Source organism: Perna viridis, chromosome 3 (genome assembly GCF_037379345.1).
Source record: "Perna viridis isolate PV_CMFRI_1.1 ecotype Kerala chromosome 3, ASM3737934v1, whole genome shotgun sequence".
Classification (NCBI taxonomy): Eukaryota; Metazoa; Mollusca; class Bivalvia; order Mytilida; family Mytilidae; genus Perna; species Perna viridis.
This window is the reverse complement of record NC_142447.1, coordinates 36,830,185-36,855,491: the sequence shown is the minus strand read 5'-3', so window position 1 is coordinate 36,855,491 and position 25,307 is coordinate 36,830,185. Positions and strand designations below refer to the sequence as shown.

At 34.4% G+C, this 25,307-nt stretch overlaps 1 protein-coding gene and 1 pseudogene across 6 annotated transcripts in view; one reads left to right on the top strand and one right to left on the bottom strand.

Annotated features, from left to right (window-relative positions):
• Positions 1-4,567: 4,567 nt before the first annotated feature.
• The window catches only part of LOC148622100 (transient receptor potential cation channel subfamily M member-like 2), a 48,723-nt gene continuing 27,983 nt past the window's right edge, over positions 4,568-25,307 (top strand). For 5 of the 6 annotated variants that reach the window (XR_015920570.1, XR_015920571.1, XM_088571666.1 and 2 more), the window contains exons 1-10: positions 4,568-4,717; positions 9,771-10,087; positions 10,512-10,651; positions 12,682-12,886; positions 14,058-14,232; positions 16,101-16,212; positions 19,135-19,240; positions 21,632-21,715; positions 22,702-22,808; positions 22,928-23,050. Coding sequence is in view for 4 of the 6 variants with exons in the window: in XM_088571666.1 (XP_088427792.1) it covers positions 9,847-10,087; positions 10,512-10,651; positions 12,682-12,886; positions 14,058-14,232; positions 16,101-16,212; positions 19,135-19,240; positions 21,632-21,715; positions 22,702-22,808; positions 22,928-23,050 (1,293 nt within the window). In the remaining 2 variants the exon portion in view is untranslated. Of the gene's footprint in view, positions 4,718-5,202; positions 5,343-9,770; positions 10,088-10,511; positions 10,652-12,681; positions 12,887-14,057; positions 14,233-16,100; positions 16,213-19,134; positions 19,241-21,631; positions 21,716-22,701; positions 22,809-22,927; positions 23,051-25,307 lie in introns of those variants that run through there. The other variant, XM_088571665.1, reaches the window with a different exon arrangement.
• On the bottom strand, positions 4,937-7,023 carry LOC148622101 (uncharacterized; annotated as a pseudogene).

Below are 25,307 nucleotides of genomic sequence, written 5' to 3'. Positions count from 1 at the left end.
CATTTCGGAATGGGTTTTTAATGTTTTCCTTTGAGACACAATGAAATACAGTTACAATTTTCCATGTTGAGTAAATCCAACCAAAGAAAGATAATTCGAGCCTAATAAATATGTGTGTGCTCGGTATTTGAAAGAATCTTTAAACGTGAAATCTTAGACAGTTTGAACTGCCGTTTATATATATAGGTTGTAAATGGTTATACTTGGTGTGATCTTTTTGTGTCATCAAAACGCAGAAAAGGCATTAAAGCCCTGCTCCTTGATATCGGTTATATTCAATGTATCGTGCGAGTGTTTTCAGACGCACATTCCCTACGTACGTAACCATCCTTTTAAAGGTATGTACAAATATGTGATCAACCCTAAACTGGGATTTGTTCGCACGTATTTTTTAATGGCTTAATTGGCGAGAAAAGTCAAAATGTGACTTTCTGTTATTTTGTCCTATTATCATGCGAATATCTTAATAGTTATCAAAGAATTATGCCCAATATTGTTTATCTAGCTCAACATCGAAAGAAGTTTTGTTTATCAAATGGAAAACGCCGGGAGACGAAAAGACAGACAAATGGACACTAAATTTTTATGTTTAGACTTCATCCATACTTTATCCGAACTGTATATTTTGCTCGAACAGAACTTTTTTATCATACAATGTAATAAAATAAAGACAACTACATGTATACTACAAGCTTTACAGACTTGGTACTACATTTTTTTCTAAATGTGTGAAAATGTCATTTCCTGTTTGATTGTGATTGATGATCCAGTCATTTTTTGTTTTATTTTTTGGGGGGATGGGTTGAACACCCTATAATTTTCTGAAAGTTCTGCTCCACCTAGTTTAAAGGTGCATGATAAATTCTTAAACTCTAAAACATTGAATATTATACTCAAAATAATGGGTAGGGAGTTAACCAATCATGACAGTTTATACATAAAAAGGGGAGGTCTCCGGCGTCCTGACTTCGGGCGCATATGTTTACACGTAGAAGGGGAAAGGTTTATTTCGACTCGTTCTATGTCTTTTCATGTCTAGACAGTTTTGCACCTCAGAAAAATAGTGGATGTCGTTTAATTTAGCAAAATCATGAACGTACAATACTGGTGTAACACATGTACACATGTTCCGGACAGTATGTCGACTGAGCTTCCGCGAGAGAGTATTATAACACACGGACCAATGACGGTCTCCGAATTGGGATATTTTCTCAAAAAAAAAAATTCGCGTTTATCGTATCGGTCTATTCCTTTAGTAGTATAGAAATAAGCTTTATACGTATATTAGGTGCTACAATTTTCTTTAAAATTTCGTCTCAAATTCGAAAACCTAACAAAGACATATCTTCATATAGTTTTCCTTTCCTCTTTCACTACACCGGACTTGACTTTTTATGAACAACTTGGCGGGTGTTTCTAGAAAAGCAAAAGAGCCTACCCTACCGGTGCATCTGGTCCGAGTTGCTCATTTGATTTTGTTTCTTTGTATGTATGATTTTAGTATGATTATGACTTCATGTTCTTTGTTGTTTGTGTCTGGTCTTTGTAAAAGGCGACTAAATAGTGCTCAGAAACCTTGCTGGGGGCTAGACGCTCTGCCCACAGAGCAACTGGGATGTGTGCCCCCGGTCGTGAAATGGGGTGCCCCTGGCGTGTTACATGCTGGGGTTGTCAGGCTATAATACGGAAAACCTGACTGCAAACCATAGTGGTGCGCCGTGTTGGGAAAGATGTCACGTTCCTTGCACGTTAAAGAACACTGCTGTGGTATTCGATAGGAGTAGGAAACTTTGCGCTCCGCCACAGAAGGCTAAATTGCCCGACCCTACCCATCCCTCTCTTTTTCTTGTGGCAATCAAAATTTGTCGACCCTATCATCCTTGTGTCCCATCCCTTTTTTCATTTCATCATCATCACTTCATGTTCATTTTATCATCCCTTTCATGTTCATTGCTTGAATATAGCTGAAATATTGCTGCTCGCGCGTTAAACCCCAACAAACAAACAAACAAGCAAACTCTTTCAGATAACATTCGTAACCATATCCTCATTTGTTTTTAGTTGATGAATAGACCGGATATGCCAGTAGGGTAATCAAGGACATCCTCTGCTTTTTAGATATACCCTCCGAGTTAATCATAAAAAATTGTCCGGGGTTGACAAAAGAGAAAAGGAAAACTATAACACGTTGAACTAATCGGTTCTCGTGGTGCAAATGGATACACCGTAACGATCCACGAATTCATGATGACGACCATAAAACTTTTGTAGTGATGACTTCAATCTTATAGCAACATAACCCTGTTCTACAAGCTTAATTGTAAGAAGTATAAAGCGGTACAAATTATTTGCGTAGTTATGGCAAGTTCAGGTTTAACGTACGAATTGTGATATGATGACTATATACGCAGGTGCTGAAGAGATGATGCCACAGATAAAAGAAAAGTTGACAATACGGAATGAAAAAAAACAACTATCGTTTGTCGTATAGTTTGGTCAATATTTTTCCTTTACAATTGATCTCTTAGTGTAGGTCAATATATGAGGTTGACTTCGCAGTGTCTGTCGTATCCTTCATCTCACGTTCTTTGGGGGTAGATGCGATGTATAATATTCCCGAAACTAGGATTGTTTAAGGATAATACGTCATCTATATAGCGGAAACTGAGATAAAAGAATCTGGCTAAACTATATTCCTTCTTATGGATCAAAATAGCTACATGCCCGTAGCCAGAACTGTTCAAGGGGTGGAGGGTACATTGACTCGGGGCACGACCTTCACGGCTGGGGGTCTGGGGTATTTGGTGCAAAATCCTGCAATCTAGCCATTTCCTGGTAGTTTTTATATCCGAGAAAGTCCTGCTTTTCAACCATTTTTTTTAAAGATATTCTATTTCCTTTACACCTGTATACTTTTACTTCAATGTTTTAAGCAAATCAACATAGCAAAAAAAGTCAAAATTTTCACATATGTATGGCATTAATGATATACTATTATACATGGATTTAACAAACAATAATACAATATACAGTATACTTGATTCCAACACCATCTTCTAAGCTTATGAATTAGGGATTGCTTGAGATTTCCTTTAATGTGTATAAATTGTGTCTGAATAAGAGAATTTTCTGTTCACCATAAACTGATATGATTTAACAAAAACCTGATGTGGGATGTTTAAATCATTCTACTTCAATATTTTAAGGTGTGAGGGGGTTAATACTCCATAAATATTCTGCCCAAGAAAATTTTGAAAATAATTAATATAATCATAAGATGATCTATCCACATGTTGGAAATTCAGGGCCGTGTATATTACGGAAGTAAAAAACTGCAGCTTATTGCTGTTTAAATATGGACCGATGCTAGTAATATGTTGATATGCAGGAGTAGACTAGCAGCTACCCATTACAGCATATCTTAAGTAATGGTAGAATAAGGGTCTTGGTATGTGTAACAATGTGTATTAATTTGGTTTGTCAAATCTTGTTGAACGTCTTATATTTTTGTAAATAAATGCAACTCCTCCGCTGAACTTTCAAGAGGTGATAGGTATTCCCTTCACATCTTTATAATTAAATGTAAGCAAGATTTTCAAAATACGTTCTTAAAATTGATAAATGAAATGTTTTACCAAAATTATATTTTGCACTTCGGCAATCGACCGGAAATTGTAATGTGATGTGTAAAATAAAAACAATGCCGGACGAAATCCGCACTGTGAATAACCGGCATTACCAAATCATTTTACAAACATGATCGAGCTTAGCTAACACATCATTTGACATGAATTACAATAAAAACGTGGACAGTGAGTAACAGTTCAAGCACTTATGGATCAACTCAATTAAAATCTTAATTAAAGTCAGACTTCAATCTGAATTGCGAGATTAATAGTGCTTATTGGTTTTCAATGGGGGGAGGGGGGGGGGGTTCGAATCCTCCTGGCTACAGGTTAGCTGCTATAACATCTGTCTCATAAGCGATCAACAATTCTAGCACTTTAAAAAGATCTTCGGTATATCTGGAAGATGATTTGAACATCGTTTTGTACAAAGTATGAGGAATCTCTACCAAGTACTACATCTGTATCGAGGTGAACCGTGGTTTTTTTTTATTTTTGGAATACTCACGCTATAGAATGTTTTTGTGTAAGTTGAGTTTAAACGGATATCAAACGATCATAAAACAGAAAAGAAATGTCACGAACACGAATATTTTTTCCAACAACATCATTAGATTTGTTATTTAAATTTAAGTTTTAAACCTACACAAAATGAAAATGACCCAACTTGAAAACAATGTACAAGAAGTTAGCGTATTCTGACTAAATAAATATATATAAAGTGACATATGATTCCTTTTAATATATGAAGTATTTCTCATTAAGAACACAAATAGATAATTTAAATTCAATCCCGAACACAGGCATAGAATCAATACATGATCATAATGATATAAAGCTATTTACGATCTACTGCACAAATAATGTTTGACTATATAAAAAGACTCGTTCTTGTTACCATAATAGTTGTAATGGAAGTTTTTTACAGTCTATTTATTTTGAATAAATACACAGGTAAACAGGATTTTCTGAAAATCAACTTGACTTGGAATTAAATCTACAGTTAATTATACAGCATTTAAATGCACTGAAGTAATTTAAACAAACAGCAGCAAAATGTTTTGATTGTTGATCAGGGCTTTTTTTTACAGGTAAGCATATTTTTTTTCTACACAAATCACGTTTAGGCTTTTTCTAGTCAAAGAATATTTGTCTAGTGGACATTCTATAAGATCGAACTTCGTTTTTAAGCAATATTTTGTGGACGGTAAAATATCTCTGATCGTTCATGTATAGTTATTAATATCATTTTGTCATCTTGATTTGAAAAAGTATTTATAAAAAAACGCGTGTTGGCGCCAGTAGACGTTTTATTTGTAATTTTCTGTTCGGACAATAAAGTAAATCCAAGGCATTTCACAAACATTCATAAGGCCTTGACATGACACTGGTAAAAGTAATAATGGTTCTTTTTAAGTTGTCCATCAACTAGTTCTAAACAGAATTTTTCAATGTTTTTCAAACGTGCTGCCTGGGTCAAGTTTACAGGTTTATCATAAAGGACATTTTTTATTTCAATTAGGCCAACATCGATTACACCAATGTTTTCTTCAGTAACCTTCCCGTCTGGATTAGCTGCCAACATCGATTACACCAATGTTATTTTCAGTAACCTTCCCGTCTGGATTAGCTGCCAACATCGATTACACCAATGTTTTCTTCAGTAACCTTCCCGTCTGGATTAGCTGCTAAGAAGTTCAACAACTAAGCCTATTGGTTGCACATTTACTCCAGATTTTTCATTTTGGTTGATGTACTCCTGTATTATTTATTTTCATAAGATAATCCTAGTATTCTCATTACTTTATTTGCTGAAAAGTTTTTTGTACAATATATCTCGAACTAATGGAGCTGCTTTACTGTTGTAATTTCTCTTTACTAATTGGCCGAAATGGAATGATATTAAACGCTTTTTTTTTCTTTCTGATTTCCAAAGAGTTGATTATGATTGGAGTTTTGAATTTTTTCTATTGACATAATTTTTTTCTGCTCATATGTTGATGTGGTCACTCAGCTATGTTGTGTTTTTTGGCAATAATATCATCAGGTGAAATGTCAGATGTGACGTCCAGAGCATCCTTTCCATATTCTATTCTTGCCTTCTTACTATTGCTTTCTGATATTCTACCATTTTTCTCTTCCATCGTCTGGATTAGGCTTTTGGTTTGGCTTTTGCTACTTTACAGTTAAGCAAACATTGCTCTCTTTGAATGTATAATTTTTCAAAAAAGTTTCCTGGTACTGTTTTGGTTGATTTGTCCCATACTATTGGGGACCATTTTGAACCAAGATTGAAACGCATTGCACCAGCAAAGCATCTAGTATTCCAGCCTCTTCTGTTACAAAGGTTATAAATTTCCCTTCATCAAATTTCGATCGGATATGCATCCAGGATTCTGTTAAATTGGTGGTATTATTACCATGCAGTCGCTCGCTCTTGCATGCTACACGGTTAAGAAGTATATTGATATCTAATAGCATATTTTTACGTAGCACTTTGATTGATAAGTTTGATCCGTTCCTGGCTTCTTCTTGGGACTCGAGATTTGATCCATCTGTCCTGTATTTAATTTGGTGTTCCATTATATCATAATTTTCAAAGTCCTCATTTTTCATGGCTTCAATACTATTTTGCATCAGTGTCTTCATTAACTTTACAACAGTTTTTGCTGCATTTACTGTGATCACCAAAGCTATGATACACACAGTTTCTAATATCATGCTCTAAAAGCGTGGCTGCTTGTCTTTTAATTTGGTTATTTGCCCTTATTCTGATTGCACATTCTATGGCATTTGTTATTCTTATAAGGGTTCTGTTGGTAAATGTATCCTTTCCTTTGTAAGACGGATTTCCTTCTACTGATTTTTCTAAGCTACTAATTTTTTCATGGTTGCTGCTCTTTGGCAAATGTAACAATACTTGTTTCGAACTCCAATATGAAGAAGCTTTTTGGTTTCAGCTCCAATGATAATAGCAACCCCTCTGAACATTATAGGTGTGTCTATGTTTCCTCTTACTCCACCACCATCACAAATAACTAATATTACTGGCACACCTATAAGTAAGTTATCTTTTTAACCAACTTCTTAAAAAAGGCAAGACAATCATATTCATGTATACATGTACTTGCACATAAACATTTCTGTAATGTAAACGTGGATATTTCATGATGGTGTTACATTGTACATGTATTCTTTATTGTGTATTATCAGTCTTTGGTACTGATTTATTAATTCATCAAGTGTTTATTTTTTTATAACCCGTATTTGGAAAGTGGGGATATATAATTGAAAGGGTGTAAGTCTGTTTCACAGGGACCCATCTCTTATCGATTACTCCTTCTACACTACAGTAAGAGAAATACAATGACTGAACACCATGTCTGTAATCAATCATATTATATTTTTTTCTGTACTGTACACCACTGAATGGATTTGATTAAAACTTTCATTAAATCTGTATTACATATTCAGTAGGTGGGAAGAAAATTTAGAGGAGGGCCATTTTCAGGATATATAAGAATATTTACATTCTCAAGAGGGCATTTGTATAGAAACCATATAGTCCTGTTTTCACATGAATAGGCTATTTCCAGCCAGAATGGTCAAATGACCCCTTGCCTTCTCAAATCCTACATATTCCCATTATGCACCTCCTATTTTTGATTTTGATCTAAATCAATACGGAGGTTAAAAAGTTATCAAATAAGGAGTGCGGGTTAGCATTTTTCTAGTTTCTTGAGTTGCAAATAGTCATATATTATTCATTAATTATGAATTAATAGTTTAACACTGATAATTTTTTTTTATTGCATTATCATTTCATATTCATTTTATCATCTTTTTCATGTTCATCGCCTGAATATAGCTGAAATATTGCTGCTCAGTCGTTAAACCACAATAATCAATCAATCACTTTTTCTGTAATTAAGGCATCCACTCATCCCCAACAAATTCGGGATCAATATGGACATTCTATTCAAATATAAGAGATAAGAGATGTGAAAGACTGTTAATACCTTTAAAATGGTTATTAAAACCACCTAGGCAGAGATTCCACTATCAATGCAATTGTTGCATGGTACAATGTCTCGCTGCGGTCTTGACCCTGAAAGGTAATAGAGTCAGAGATATTAATAAGGACTGTTGTCAAAATCGGCAAAAATATACCAAGTTTGATCAAAACCCATTAACGAATGTCCACAAGAATTTAATTTACTGAAAAATTCGAAGTTGCTGTGACCTTGACCTTTCACGTATTAACTTGAAATTTGAAGAATCCAAGATAATGTGAACGACTAATTATATACCAAATTTAAAAGAAATGTTTTGAAGCATGTCGATTCTAGGATGTCCACAATGATGATATTGGCTATAAAATTACAATTTCAGATGTGAGCTTACCATTTGACCTACATTTGTATGACATTGAGACTCAATAGTGCCAAAAATATTCTTGAGGAATAACTATACATAAAATTTGGTAAAAATCCATTGAAGCCTGATGATATATAGTGTACACAAATTTATGACAAGAATTGTTTTGGACGGATCCAGGCGAGGGGATGATAAGTGATGCAAATAAAATATGAAATAAGTGATTATGAGAACAATGCTGGCCAATGCTTACATATAGAGCAGTTCTTTCCTTCAAAATTTCAAATGACTAGCCTGAATATTAGAGGACTGTATAGCATTCAACTAGCCCGAAACAAGAAAAATACACATTCACTAGCCCCAATTAATATTTACTAGCCCTTAGGTTTGGGCTAGTAGCTTAAGGTGAGCATTGGCAGCAGATCTCCAACTGATTTGGCATACATGTGCGATTGACAAGCCGTATGGCATTCTTTAGTAGAAAGAATGACATGTCAAAATTTTTTGTGACTAATTGTTATCATATACGTAAGAGATCATTATATTTAACCTATGTAAATATTTAATGTTGCAAAGATGATGATCGTTCATGTTGAATTTAATGTCTAAAACAACCATCCAAAAATTATATGTATATGTATGCATCTCTTTATTACACGCATGTCATATCACTAACTTTTATTCATTATATATCTTCGGGAAATAGGTCCTTCGATATGGTTATCTTCTTTTCCTCTTCAATGACAGCTTCCATCTCTTCATCGAGAATTTCCTTCCACCAGTTGTTGATATCTGATTCAATCTTTCCATAAGGTTTTGAGTAATTCGTGGTACATCAGTGCATGCAAACACATCATTAAGATGTGCAAGGCCATTCCAGCCACTAACGAACCCCATACTGTCCGTACATTAATATCAAAATATTGGCTTGACCTGTCTATTTACAGTTTAGGGCTTGTTTCCAAAACGAAAGTCTTGAAGCAGCCACAACATCTTGCAGAAAGAACTGAAGCTAACCCATTTCTTGCCAGTTCTGTGGTTATCTTAATTGCAGCGCCTCCAGACAGTGCAATATTCTTTGCCTTTTCACAAAGAGCAGCATGTACAGATATTTCTGACACATGTGCTTGTAAGGGTGCAAGATAAATAAATCTATAACTGCTTACAGTATTATCTCTTATTTTCACTTTTGATTCAGTATTGTATTTCTGTTCCTGTACACTTTGTACATCCCACCTTTAGCGTTTTGTTTGAGTTTTTGAGTTCTTTTATAATACTTACTGTTTATATTTTGTCGGGCAATCTTCAACACAGTATTCATAGTGTCATCATATGTTGGTGTGGTGGAACAATAACCCACATTTCGTGTCACTTACTGCACACAGTAGACTAAAAAGACAAAAAACAACAACACCAAAACACCCAAAGAATATAAAAAAATTACAAAATACTATATTTATTTAGTTTTTATTAGTGTAAGTGGCCTTTATAAATAAATAAAAAAAAGGATTTAAAAAAGTTTAAAATTCATGTAAATATTCGGTCATTTTCTGTACAGGTCAACTGGCTTATCGTGGTATTTACATATTTTGTGGGAAAGTTGTTCAGGGATCGGTCCAAAAAGCTTCTGTACGCATTTATTTGCTATCAATGCAATGGTATTTGATGATGTGCTCCATTTTTTCAACTTAAATTTCATGGCGAAAGGACGGGGCTTTAATAGTAATTTTTTTTTCTCACTTCGAATTTACAAACTTTTATTTACAGATCAGTACAGTGTCAAATGCGAGAGGCTAACTTTTGTCTATTGGGTTAACATCTGGTTAAAGGTCCAGCAACCTTGATGGCACACCAAAATAATGATTTGCTTTCGAAAATCTACAAGGATACAAAGACTGAACCACCACCAAAGTCTGAAATGGCTAAGTCAACATTTGATGAAATTTGTTTTAAAATAATGAATAATGAAGAATACCCTGGGCTAGTAATTGCCATTGTTGGGGACTCTCTCAGACTGGTACCTAAACCTTGGAATACAACACGGTTTACTTCAGAATTGAAAAAAATCGTCAATGGAACAAACAGTAAGTTTTGTTATATATCATTTAGCTGTGACCGTGAATGTATTTCTTTTAAATTTCCTTTTAAAAATGAATGATTGAAATGGCTAAATCAACATTTGATGAAATTTGTTTTTGTTGATAAAATATTTTCATTGTTAGTATTGATAGAACCTTTGATTTATAGATTTTTCATTGTTAGTACTGAGAGAACCTTTGATGTATAGATTTTTTAAAGACAAAGACAATAAAGTCGTATTTCCATGACATCTACAATGTATTTTTAATTGTCCTTACAAATGTTTAACTTTGTGTTACTTTTGATCTTACATTTTTGTATAAAAAAGTCTGTGATTGTCAATAGGTATTAAATATGATATGTATACGACTCTTTTATTTAAATAACTTTTTTTTATTGTTTTTTGTTTATTTTTTTACTACATTTTAGACTGTTTGGTTATGTTTCATAGAAAAGACAGTTTTAGTGAGCATATCAAAAAGGCCTTCCCTTCGAAATATTACAACAAAAAGCCACAGGTTCAGGAAGAGTATTGTATTGTAAAATTGTCGGAAGGAAAAGCAGCTACTGTACGTAAAGTTTATATTAATAACCTTTTTTAATTGATCTATACAATTTGCAGTATGTATTTTAAACAAAACTACAATGTAGTAAAAACAAGTCAAGACAATCTTTAATTGGGTCATAGATAGTTACTCAAATACTGTGACTTTGAATGTCAGTGAGACACTTGACTAAGGAGATAGGTCAGACATTTCAGTTGGCTACCCAAAATATGCACTCAGCACTATATCTTAGGAGACAATCATATTTATATTCTAACGTTCGTTGGTATAACTTAATTAGGTAATGCAATTATGGATCCTTCAATTAAATTGGGATACCGAAGCTCCTCAAACACGGGTATGTTTTTGCGTCTTCCAAATGCACATCTAAACCCCTTTCAAAACTCCTCCCATTTTATTCACAGCACTGAAACTTTGACACAAGAATTATCATATCTTAGCCAATTGCTTCAAATTTTTAATTCCAAAGAAAATCATAAGATCTACAGAAGTGTCTTTATTGTAGCCGTACAATTGATAACAGCATGAAAACTTTAATGTTTCTCCCACATAAATCACATCTTTACATGACAAGCTATAAGTCAGTTCTTCTTGATTTTATACGTTCACCAATGATCTATACAACGCACGCAACTAAAATAAATGCCCATCTAATATAAGATAGAAGCGGTAAAATCTAAACTGATTCTAAGAACTACTCTGAGTCTCTTGTAGTTAAAATATTGAAAAGCCTGTTCGACAGTTTGGCAGACAGGTGTTTAACAGACCAATGAAATACCTATGGTAATAAATGGTTTTCTACTTATGACCGGTCTGTGTCTATGTCCATGTAAAGAAAGGGCTACTTCGAGTAAAACGAGAGATTAATAGCTTAGTCATCGTAATATTGACAATGTATTATCTCTGAATAATCCTATTTTTAAGAGATTTTTACATTTGTTCTACCCAAAGAAAGAATTTGGGAAATAATAACTACATGTATATCGTTTTGTGCTTCATGAACAGACCCTAACAAAAATATCTCGGAGTATGCATTTCATAATAAATCTGTTATGAAACCGTCAATTCCTGTGTGATTTGTACATGCACTTTGTGTATCTTTGGCTAGGATACTGTCAAACAAGCTTCATTAAGTCCCTGTTGGTACAACTACAAAACCTGTATGAACATATCTTCCGTTAGATGTCACGTCTTACGGGATTAACAACCCACAGAAATTATCGTTTACCGTATTGTACTCATTCGCAATCCGACAGATACCACCGGAAGAGCAGGACATGCCCACCTGTCCGGAGCACTGGTGTAACTCCTGTTTATATACCCCGATTGAAAAACGGGAGATATATAGTGATTATGGTGTCTGTCCGTTTGTCCATTCGTGCGTTCGTCTGCAACTCCCCTGAAATCACTGAATGTTATTTGATGAAACTTTCACAGAATTATACTACATGGTGCCATTTTCTACCTCCTATTTTATTGTTTCCTCTAAATGACTTTTGAGGTTTCTTGATGCAAAACATGTCATTTGTGGACCAAGGAGGTCCATCTTCTAATCTACATCTCTTTTGAAAAACCTGCATGTAATTTTGTGATCCTTTCACAACTGTCTAAGCACATTATGCACCTGCACCTCCTATTTTGTTTTTCCATCTGAATGCCTAAAATCACTTATGGGTTTTTATGTTTTTATTAGAGGGGAGCGTGGGAATAACCAAGTAAGCTTTGCTCAAAGTTTTTCTAGTTTATTTGTTTTGTATACTTTTGTTATGTTTTTTGTTATTTTGATTTGTTTATTTTTTGTTTTACTTTTTTGTTATTTTTTGTTGTTTTGTTTTTGTTTTTTTTGTTTTTATTTATTTATTTTTTTTGGTGGCAGTTCATGTAGCAAGTACATCATTTTCTTTTTTTACGCTGTCTTGTATTTTTGTCTTTTTTGTATATGTATTTGTATTTTATTGTGCTGTCTTACATCGTGTCTCTTTTTCACATTTTTGTCATGTACTTGGAGTTTGAGTTTCTTACTCGAATTACAGGTAACACTGCACGACAACAATCTGGAAAGTATATCTAAAAAAAACACTATGGATAAAGAAGAAAACAAAACACAAGACTGTTCCCCAAAAGAATGGTGGACAAAATTTTTAAAATTTATGTCGAAAAAAACAACCCCTCTAATTAGAAAGAATAAAGATAATAATGAAAGTGCAAGCCAATGTGACTCAAATGAAGACAAAATAGGTAAATAGCTTATACTTTTGAATATGTTATAATTTATATGTATTTTTTTATTCTGTAAAGAAATATATCTTTGTTAAAAAAAAAGCACAGTTCCAAGATTGCGATTTATTAAAAAGATGTTTTTCAACAGTAATGGAACCTGTTTTTAACTTTTTTTTAATAATGTAAGGACATTTATATTTTCAATAAATAAATTGTAAATGGGATGATCCTCTGGTGAATGCACCTTTAACTCGCTTAGTTTGTCAAATGTTAGTATCTGTAAGAATCAGGCCGTGGGTAAAACATGAAAAAAAAACCACGAATTTGAAGATTTGATTTGACTATGAGTACCATCAGAATCAAGGGAGTTTGACAAACTTAAGTTATAATTTCAATGAAATGCAATAAAAATTAACATTACAAGAGCAGATAATTCTGAGAAAACTCGTTATTCTAACATTCTATTTTTGAACAAATCCAGTCAGTTGCAAAGATCCTATGTTGGTTTTTTTCAAATAAAAAAGCGTCCTTTTGTGAAACGAATTTTGTCAGATCTGTGGGCTTTGACATGCAAGTTTCTGATTTTTCCCTTTTTGCCTGATTTTTACCAAAACTAATACTTTATTTATGAAAACACGCGTTCCCTTTTTGTTTTCTTTTTCATGAGGTTGAAGTTTTTTTCATATATATGTAATGTTTATTTAGAGTTTTACGCGATAGAATACAACAAGATTTAATAATAAATAACGATAATAAATTTTCTTTTTCCAACCAAAAATAACGATAACGACCAACGCCTCTGAAATTTGCATACGTGTGCAAAAGTAAGTTTGCTAAGCGTTCATATGTCTTTTTAAACTGTTTTTAAATTAGTACATAAATTGATGATATACGTTTTGATGTTGGAGGATTCGTTATTTTGTTAACATTTTCCATACTATAAAATATTCAACAGTATCGTGGTATGTCATCATTTGACTGAATTCCCGCTAATTGTTGAGCAAATACTAGTAGTGTTTGACTATCATCGATAATTTATTTTTGTGCGAACAATATTTCCGGTTGCCATGATTACGTATGGAACTTATGTAACAATATACTCAGGAAATCTATTCTAAAATATACATTTATTGTAAACATGAACAAAATAGTTTTTTTGTACAACATACACTTTGTATTTTACTTCCAGTTTGGTCTATGTTAGTTCCCGTTATAATGGTAGTCGTAGAAGGGGACGTTCATACGTTAGAACAGGTGTGTGAAGCTGTCAAAAATGGAATTCCAGTAACTTTAATCAAAGGCTCCGGAAAAGCTGCAGATCTTATTGCTAACTACATCGATTCTGAATCTGAATCTGAACACAGGTACTTTTATCTTCATAACTCTATGTATGCGCTAGTTGCTTAACCTATTTCATTTAAAATATTTGGAAAAAAATGTTTTGCATGAAATCGTAATTTTTCACATATTCTGCACCCAAAAATTATTGTTTACCTCGGTATTCTGTCCATCCATTTAATGTATAAACGCCCTCTCCCCTTTCCGCAATCTGAAAGAGTAATCAAGGGAACAAAGGTTATTGCGGTAATCGAAAGAATGTAATACAGGGACAATTTGTTTGTTTGTTGGGGTTTAACGTCCAAGCAGCAATATTTCAGCTATATTCAGACAATGAACATGAAATTGATGATAAAATGAACATGAAATGAAAAAAAAAGGATGGGTCACAAGGATAATAAGATCGACAAATTTTGATTACCACTGGAAAAAGGGGGGATGGGTAAGGTCGGGCAATTTAGCCTCCTGTGGCGGAGCGCAAAGGTTCCTACTCCTATCGAATACCACAGCAGGGTTCTTTAACGTGCGAGGAACGTGGCGTCTTTCCCAACACGGTGCACCACTATGGTTTGCGGTCAGGTTTTCCGTATTATAGCCTGACAACCCCAGCATGTAACACGCCAGGGGTACCCCATTCCACCACCTGGGGCACACATCCCAGTTGCTCTGTGGGCAGAGCGCCTAGCCCCCGGCTAGGTTTCTCAACACTATTTAGTCGCCTTTTACGACAAGCTTAACGCTGCTGCAGGCCTATTCTTTTAACACCCGGACCTGCACGGGGCTATACAGGGACAAAGACCAGACATGGTAAACAGACATACACAACAAAGAACATGTAGTAACTAAAATAATACATACAAAGTAACAAAAACAAATGAGCAACTCGGACTCCACCAAAGACTGGGAGCATGGACCATGTGCACCGGTAGGGTAAGCGTCGTCTGCTTATCTAGAAACATCCTCCTCATAAAAAGTCAAGTCCGGAGTAGACAAGTCATGGAACTTTGTAAAATATAACAACGTAACAATTATAAATAATGCATCCAAAACGTATGTGATTCTTGTTTTTTTGAAAGTTGTAATGTTCTAAAGAAAAAAAGTCACCTTTCACGCTTGCAACACACTAGTTTTATGGTAAAGTCTTATGATTTCTAAACCATACACTATTAATATATTAAATCAAAATCACCACATAAAACTTTCCTGTATTTTATAAAATGCAAATCACACAATAACAAGAATGGTGTTTGTCAATGATCTAGACAACTGCTTACAATTCCAATATACAAGAGGTTAAAAGTAATTTTGTTCAGGTTATGTTCAATATTTCGACATTATCATTATTTTCTTACTATAGATGAAGCATATACCAGGTGCACCGAGTGGGTACAGTAAGCGTCCTCTGCTGTTCTGGAAACATCCACCAAGTCGCTCTTATGGAAAATATATAAAAAGGTGAACAAATCGGTTTTCATGGTACAGATGAGCACACCATGACGAACCACGAGTTCATGAGGATGACCATAATTTTTTGCAGTAATAACTTTGCATGAATTGTGAGAAGAGACTTCAACTAAGAATGGGAAAAGAAATAAGGAGTTGACAATAACAATGCATACTAAATTATGTCTTGGTGCTATTATGTGCCGAAAATAATCTAGTATTGAGATTTTCTTGTACTTCTTTCGAATATTTTCAGGATACACATTGAATAGCTGCCACCATGTTGAATATAATAAATTTAAGACAAGATACTAAATTATTATATGATACATGAAATTTTGCTACTAATAGCGACATAGATACAATATTATAATTCTTTTCATAGGCGTAATATCAATGTTTTAGTACGATTACACTTTTCATATTATTTGTTGGTTCTGTATTCAATCAGGGAACAATTAGTAGAGAAACGGGCACCAGGACTGTTTGGAGTACATTTCGATCGTAAGGAAATCAACGATATTAATAAGTATTTAGCAGATATAAAGAAAAACAGTCGTCTGGTAGGTATATATAACTTTGGGATGGTTCATTTTTGTATAATTTCTACTGTTTTTTAAATTAGTTTTTTTATGCTAAAAAAAGTAGTGTTAACGTTTAAACAGTTTAAATGAGTAGAATTGCAGTATCCATATTATTTTGTGAACATATAAACAACCTGGTTATATAAGCTACGCGTAGTCCATACAATTAAAAAAATAAATACCAAATAACATTTTGTATATTTAGAGTCTTACATCATTTAGATCGCCAAAAGGTTCAGCTAACAGTTTTGGTATATAAAGAAAATAATGAACTCTATTCTAACCATTTTACAAATATCGAACAATTGAGACTAAGTATGAAGATTATCAAATATCAAATTTATTGTTCAAATGTAAGACGTTTCATTTTATCTACAAAAGTCTAGTTTGTTTGCCAATCAGAAGTCAGAAGACTATTATTTATGTGTCCTTTTTCAAAGACTTTAAGTTCTCAAGTCAATAGAATACATTAAAAAATAAAATGGTCAAATAATTGTACTGCTGTTATTATCATTTGGAAACACAGAAACCTTCATAAAACTTGTTGTAAGATCATTTTTCAAACGCAGACTAGATATAGATCTGCCTTGTGTAAAAGAAGTGAAGACAAGTTTAATGTGATTTAAATGGGCCCAGGGTCCGGAAACAAATAATTTAATCAATACTTTACTAAGCTGTTGACAAAAAAAAAAAACTTTTCGCAATCTTTCCTCGAAATTTTAATAGTAACTCTCAATAGGGTTTGTAAGTCTCGTTCTAGTTTCAGTTTTTTTTCCTTCCGGAGTTTTAGATGTAGAACGTATTGAAATCCGAAGGCCGGTCTGCATTTTATTGTTCACTTCCGCTGTATCACTATGCATAATCTTCAATTTCTATGTTTTTCTTAAATTTTTTATTCAGTAGAACTAGATATTTGTCATTTTTTATCAGTATTTTTTCACAAAAAATATATTTTGCTTTTAACATTGAACTCAATTCTATGTTAATGAATCTCTATGCATTTGAATGGAAGATGAGGACCGACCAATTCTCATGAAATCACGGAGTCACGTGACGAGACTTACATACCCTTTAAATGTTGAGGTACATTTATAGGTGAAATTGGCCACCTTCTTTTCCTGAAAAAAAAATTATACTTGCTGAACAAGAGTGTTTCGACTATTTTTTTTAATAATTTATCTACACTGCACATTCAAGTCATAATACTTGTCAAAATAGATGAATTTTCGTTAATTTTACAAAACCATGAAGTAAATTACCAATTCTACATGATATACAAGTGTCTGCGCCAATGTAGACGCGTGCAATATTTTGATATTCAGAAGTACTTAGGTCTATCATATCATAATTCTTGATGATTTGGTGGGTCTACATTGGTACAGGCATGACAAATTTGAAAAGAAATGATAAATTTTGTACCAAATTTAAATTATTTTTGCAAAAACTTGAGTTTTTCATGTTCTGTTTGTCATTACTCTACAACAAATAACTAAAAAAGTATAATATCGTAATGTTGTTACACTACTCTAAGTCTTTACAAAATTTCAGATTGGTAACATTCTATTATCATTCTTAGAACTTTAAATTATAGGGGGCCAAAAACATCTTTAAGTGTACCTTATCCTTTACAAATTGTGAATTTCTGATCTTTCGTATTTTTTATCAATATTTTTGTAGTTATAAGCTTTTAGAAGAGTAAGAAAATAATTATGACTAATTAAAACATTCAATAATTCATACATGTATATTTATCTGTTCTGTTCCATATCTTTTTTTATAATTGTCATTTTTTATATCAAGTTTGTCTACACGGAACCCTGTAACAATCGCAGACCTGTCTACAACATACTGTTTTTATTTTTTTTGTCACTTTTAAAGGAGTACACAAAATACCTGTCAAAATAAGTCCAAAAGGATTTCGGGTTAGACAGGTTCCACTGTAGTAACTCAAGGAAGTTCCAGTAGAAGAATAAAAATCTACTTGATAGATATTATATATTTTTAAATTTGTTTTTTTAATTTTTGATCGAAGAAAAAAATTAGCTGTTTGTGCTAATGTTTATCATTCAAGAATGAAATTTGTTTATGTTGCGGTTCTCAATCATGGTTTTTTTCTTTCTTTTTTTTCTTTATACAACAATTCCATTTATCATTTTCATTGGTTCCCGATACTCATATGTAATATCAGACGTTTCAAAGCACTCAGAATCAAAATGATAGAGGGACATTCAAGAAGTCTTTTAAATGATTTCGCTTGCACCTGGTCGTCCCGGTTGTTACATTTCGAGGTCGGCATCTGTATTTCCAGGTCTCAGAAACAAAATGGCGATCATAAAAATGTGTACTTGTTCCATTAAACATACGTATGTGAAGATCGCTTTAACAATCCGTAAACCAGTTCAGAAAATTAACAAAAGGTCATCTATGGTTTCCGAAAAATGTCCGATCGATATTTTGAAAAACGGCATGGCGTCAGAAAAAAGGAATAAATATGGATGACCTTCATTTAAGGACAGAGCGTCATTGCTTAATTATTGATTTCAGTGCATCTTAAATCTGTCGGCCAATACCCTTCTGTTGACACACATGCAATCTAAAAATCATATTAAGTTTTTAACTAATTTTATGCCATAACCAAAAACAATGTGTGTATTTTACTTTTGAGATAAATTAGATAAACATATTTCTAAAATATCATTTGCATGCACTTAGAATATGGGAATAAGATGTTTATAGTACAATTTGTTTTAATCTTCGAATAGTAGTTAACAAATATTTGTACGACTAAGATAAGAAGCATTACATTTAAATAGCTTTTGAATAATTCTATACTAGTTTTAATCTGGACTTGGATATCGGCGCAATTATAACTTGACGCTGGTTTTCTGTTGTATTTTTCAGGTGAGTGTTTTTGATGTAAACGACCAAAACGCCAGTTTAGAACAGGAAATTGTCGATGTGATAATAACTTCTTGGTCATTTAAAGATTTTTCTGTTACAATGACAGGTGGGATGTAATATGACCCTTATTAAGTACTATCTTTGTATAAATGGGACCTGTATTATAATACATGTACACAATGACAGTACAATTGTAATAATGGGAGTTAATACAGTTGAATTTTTTTCTTCACATCAGTGGGTGTAAACGACCCAATTCCTGAAGCTGAAACAAAGAAGAAGTACATGCTATTTTATATTAACAACAAAATGAATAGAAATTTAACCAATAAAGTCAACTAATTGTAGCAAACTTTTCTCAATCGCTTAAATCATACCAATCAGTCTTACAAGGACAATATGTAAACTTCACATTATACAATTAATGATTTTGGATTATGTTATCATCATGATTTATCAACTAAAGGGATCTAATAAATGCTGGGGCTACCAATAACCCAAAGTTACCATTTTTATTTATCAATGACTAATCTGTTCAGACAATTCCATCTTACAACAAGCCTATCTACACATTTCTGAATGAAACCAACATGCTCAACGGTGAAATTCAATGCAGGAATCCAAATGCAAGCGTTTTTGGACATTTTACGATAAATCATATAATTTGTTTACTTCATATGTGCTTCCATTTTGTCTTCTTTTTTTGTTTTGTGTGCGTGTGTGTTTTCCCTTTCATCTTTCCCTTTTTTCCAATATATATAACAATAATTCAAATCGCTGATATAAGTCCACACAGAAAAATCAGTGGCCTATCGGGTACTATTGACGTCTTTGGCAGTCATGATTTTTTTAAAAACATCATTAACGTTTGAACAGGGTTATGTTGTTACAAGATTGAAGTCATCACTATAAAAGTTGAATGGTCGTCATCTTGAACTCGTGGATCGTTACGGTGTATTCATCTGTGGCATGGAAACTGATTTGTTCAACGAGTCATAGGTTTCCTTTCGTCTACCCCGGACTTCACTTTTTATGAGCGAATCGGCGGATGTTTCTAGAAAGAAAAAACCGGTGCACCTGGTCCATGCTCCCAGTTTTTAGTGGAGTCTTGAGTTGCTCATTTGATTTTCTTATTTTGTATGTATAAATGTATTAACTTTATATCCTTTGTTGTGTATGTCTGTTTTCCACGTCTGGTATTTGTCCCTGGATCACATTCTTTTGATTACCGCTATTACCTTGGTTCCCTTGATTACTCTTTGAAAGATAGAATTTTTTTTTATTTTTGTTGCCGTTCAGACCGGTTGGATCAACCATTTTTGTTGATTGAACCTAAACGTTTAGGAAGGAAAGCTCTATTGGCCGAAAACGACGACTTAATGTAATCATAAATTATCACTTGAAAATGAATTTAAGAATTTTATCTGATGGTACGAGATCATAATTAATTCCCCTTGTCTGTTCATTGTGTGTGAATATAGTTCCTATTTTAATGTGTTTCTTCCTGATTTTTTCTTTACTGTCCTAAACTTTATTGCTTAGTATTTACTATAGAAATGTAGAGCAATGATAAAATTTACCATGTTTTTTTTATTCTGTATGGAAGTCTATTTCTGTCATCAAGATAAGTGAAAATTGCGAAAAATTATCTCGAAATTCGTCACGATTTGTCATGATAATTACCACATAAAGTCGTCGTATTGGTATAAAGTTGTTTTAATTTACCGTGAAAATATTTTATGTCAAAGGCACAAGTTGTAGTTCTCTTAAAGTCGCGATAATTCATGCAATTATCTCGAACGGTCGACATAATTATCTTAACTATTGCGAAAAATTATCGTGACTATTGGAGATAAAATTGTCATTTACGTCGACAAAATGTACCAATTATCACAACTTTTCGAGATAATTTTTCGCGACTTTTATTTATCACGACAGAAACACACTTCCATAGAAAATAAATCTTACACACCCTGTTGAATATGTCCTTCATTGTCATGTTTCTTCGAGTTACGGTCATTTACGTCGATCTTCGTCAATATCGTAAAAATCTCTCATTATCATGATAATACGCATTAAAATGGTTTTTACTTTGATTTTTTCATAAATGAACAATAAGGTACATTACACTGCACAAAGGGTAATACATGTAACAAAATTACTGAACTGATAAATTCTATGCAGTAGTCAAAAGGAATATGTCAAATGCAAACAAAATCCTCGGCTGTTGGAAAAGAAGTGGACGCTTTCACTACCGGTATATCTGGCCCAAGCTCCAAGTTTCAGTGGCGTCGGGGCTGCTCATTAAACTTTGTTCCTTTGTTTATTTTGCTCCGGTCATTCATGTTCTTTGTTTTCGTCTATTTTCTTTATCTAGTCGTTACCCTTTGATGATGATCTTTTTATTACCTTACGAACCCTGCTTCCATTGACTTGCTATTTTGGAAACATTAGAAAATGAGAGTTGTAATAAGATACCGATCATTTTATTTTACAGGTTTAAATGAAAAAGAAAGCCACGGAAAAGCAACCGAAAATGTAAAAAAGAGTATTACAATGAATGTAGTGCAACATGAAGCAGGTAGAAAAAAAAATAATGAATCAGAAAAAGAAAAGTTATTAAAAAAAATTGCTTGGGAAACATCAACAGGATAGGCTATGTCAGTTTTTGTCCTTAAAGACATCCGTTGATGTCGTTGTCTTTTTACATTGTCACTACTAAACAAGTAAATTTTATTTAAAAAAAAAACTAGACACGGACTGGTTTTGCCCGAGAGGAAAGTATGGACGCAGACTGGTGTTGCCCGGAAAGCGAATTTGATCATATATGTTTGTTTGTTTGTTGGGGTTTAACGTCCGAGCAGCAATATTTTAGCTATATTCAGACAATGAACATGAAATGAAAAAAAAAAAGGATGGGTCACAAGGATAATAGGGTCGACAAATTTTGATTGCCACTGGAAAAAGGGGGGATGGGGTAAGGTCGGGCAATTTAGCCTCCTGTGGCGGAGCGCAAAGGTTCCTACTCCTATCGAATACCACAGCAGGGTTGTTTAACGTGCGAGGAACGTGGCATCTTTCCCAACACGGTGCACCACTATGGTTTGCGGTCAGGTTTTCCATATTATAGCCTGACAACCCCAGCATGCAACACGCCAGGGGTACCCCATTCCACCACCTGGGGCACACATCCCAGTTGCTCTGAGGGCAGAGCGCCTAGCTCCCGGCTAGGTTTCTCAGCACTATTTAGTCGCCTTTTACGACAAGCTTAGCGCTGCTGCAGGCCTATTCTTTTATCGCCCGGACCTGCACGGGGCTGTTCATCGTCTGAATATAGCTGCTCGGACGTTAAACCCCAACAAACTAACAAAAAACATTCCTTAGAGCACCAGATAGGCTATTCCACAGACTAGAAGCTGCTTTATCCAAGCGTCTCTCGCTATACGTTTTGGTGCGGATGCGAGGTTCAGTGAGTTATGAATAGTTTCCTTTAAACTTCGAACTTCGAACTGAGGTTTGAAAGAATTCTAAAAGAATAATGTTTTCTTTTTTAATTTGAATTTTCAGCGGGAGAAGTCATGGAAGAATATCAATTTAGACTCAATCCAGGTTCACTGTCACTATATTTCTACATCGCTTACCAGTACATACAAGAAAACGCAACAAAGAACAAGGTAGGTTAATCTCATTGAATAATTTTGCTCGTCTATACTTAGTTCGATTCAACATTTTTATCGAAATTGTAATACAGAATTTTGTTGAATAAAGTAACTTGTGACAAATTAAATTTCAGACAAAAGATTTAGAATTGTTGTTGGTTGAAGCCATTGTTGCAAACCGTGTAGATTATGTGTCTGCCTTGTTCCAGAATGGTGTTGAATTTAATCCTGATCATCTGGAAATCCTTTATGATGAGGTAATCTCTAACATTGTGATTCTATGAGTGTTGCTCTGTAGCATTTCGTTCCATTTGCAGTTAAGATGTACAAAGTGAAATGTTCTTTCAAGCTTGGTAGCTCCCTACCGCCAAATCCGTTTTTTAGTTTGCATCCATTTGGTTTGTTTGTTGGGGTTTAACGTCCGAGCAGCAATATTTCAGCTATATTCAGACAATGAACATGAAATGGATGATAGAATGAACATAAAACGGGGTCACAAGGATAATCGGGTCGACAAATTTTGATTGCCATTGGAAAAAGGGGGGATGGGTAAGGTAGGGCAATTTAGCCTCCTGTGGCGGAGCGCAAAGGTTCCTACTCCTATCGAATACCACAGCAGGGTTCTTTAACGTGCGAGGAACGTAGCATCTTTCCCAACACGGTGCACCACTATGGTTTGCGGTCAGATTTTCCGTATTATAGCCTGACAACCCCAGCATGCAACACGCCAGGGGTACCCCATTCCACCACCTGGGGCACACATCCCAGTTGCTCTGTGGGCAGAGCGCCTAGTTTCTGAGCACTATTTAGTCGCCTTATACAAGCTTAGCGCTGCTGCAGGCCTATTCTTTTAACACCCGGACCTGCACGGGGCGCATCCATTTGGTCATGAACAAAATTGTTTTCTGGCCCGCTTTCATTAGTGTTAAATATTCTATAGCGCTGTCGTCGCTCGTAGACACATTGTTTCCATTGCAAGTATACAGCAAGACTCCTTACCATAAATAGAATGGTTAGAACTGAACTACTTTTTAACACTACACCTGTATCGTGATAAATTTTATGGGGTGATGTTCTAAAGTCTAAGTTTAGGTCTGACTATTGCATAAATGTAAATATATTTCCGTTTTCAATCTGGTTTGATGAATAAGAGGCCTTCTTGGACTTACCTATTTGTCGAAAATTAATTGTTAGTCATAATCTAGGGACAGTGAATAGTGTACATAAAGTGATTTAATCGGACATATATATGGAGTTGTAGTTTTAATCTAAGAGAAAAAAGTGGCTTTGTCATGAAATGATGTTTGTTTGTTTGTTGGGGTTTAACGTCCGAGCAGCAATATTTCAGCTATATTCAGACGATGAACATGAAATGGATGATAAAATGAACATGAAACGAAAAAAAAAAAAGGATGGGTCACAAGGATAATAGGGTCGACAAATTTTGATTGCCATTGGAAAAAGGGGGGATGGGTAAGGTCGGACAATTTAGCCTCCTGTGGCGGAGCCCAAAGGTTCCTACTCCTATCGAATACCACAGCAAGGTTCTTTAACGTGTGAGGAACGTGGCATCTTTCCCAACACGGTGCACCACTATGGTTTGCGGTCAGGTTTTCCGTATTATAGCCTGACAACCCCAGCATGTAACACGCCAGGGGTACCCCATTCCACCTGCTCTGTGGGCAGAGCGCCTAGCCCCCGGCTAGGTTTCTGAGCACTATTTAGTCGCCTTTTACGACAAGCTTAGCGCTGCTGCAGGCCTATTCTTTTAACACCCGGACCTGCACGGGGCGTCATGAAATGATGAATAAAAATAAAAGCACAAAGGGGAATAACTGAAAGTCATCATGACAAAATAGTATAGTTGGACTTCATTTTTAACTCGACAATATTGTTCGTGACTTCTTGCACTCGAAATATCAGTACTTTACATTCGCATATGATTTGCATAATTATATTATACACTATATTATGCTGCTGATCGGTGCCGTAAAACCTCCAATTTAATTTCAAACAAGGTCAAAATGTACCTTTTACGACCATACACCTGTTTTTGAAGTTTACAGTAAAAGATGAAATGATCGGTTAGCATTGAACTTAATGGAATACTACTCATACTTCTATTCAGGGGCTCGTTACAATTGATTACAAATGTCATAAACATTATCAGGGCCCCGATTTAAAAAATCGGGGACCTAATTATGTTTATGACCTATATAGTCATGGCCATTTATTCAATCAGGTTCCTCAACTGGTTTTCTTTTCGACATCATAAGCGACCCAAAGATCGCTATAAATTTGAGAGAAACTCGTGGAACGAAACATTACCCGTACTTCTGGTAATCAGTTGTTTCATTGAGAAAAATTCGGGTCAACACAGTTATGAAAGAGTGATCATATCAAGTGAACCAATAATCCAGCGGGTCACCCGATTTTAGAGCACATCGCATTTGTGCTATTTCGAATGTTGAAAGCGAGCCAAAATCTGGGGCATTGAATGTTTGACGATTTGCG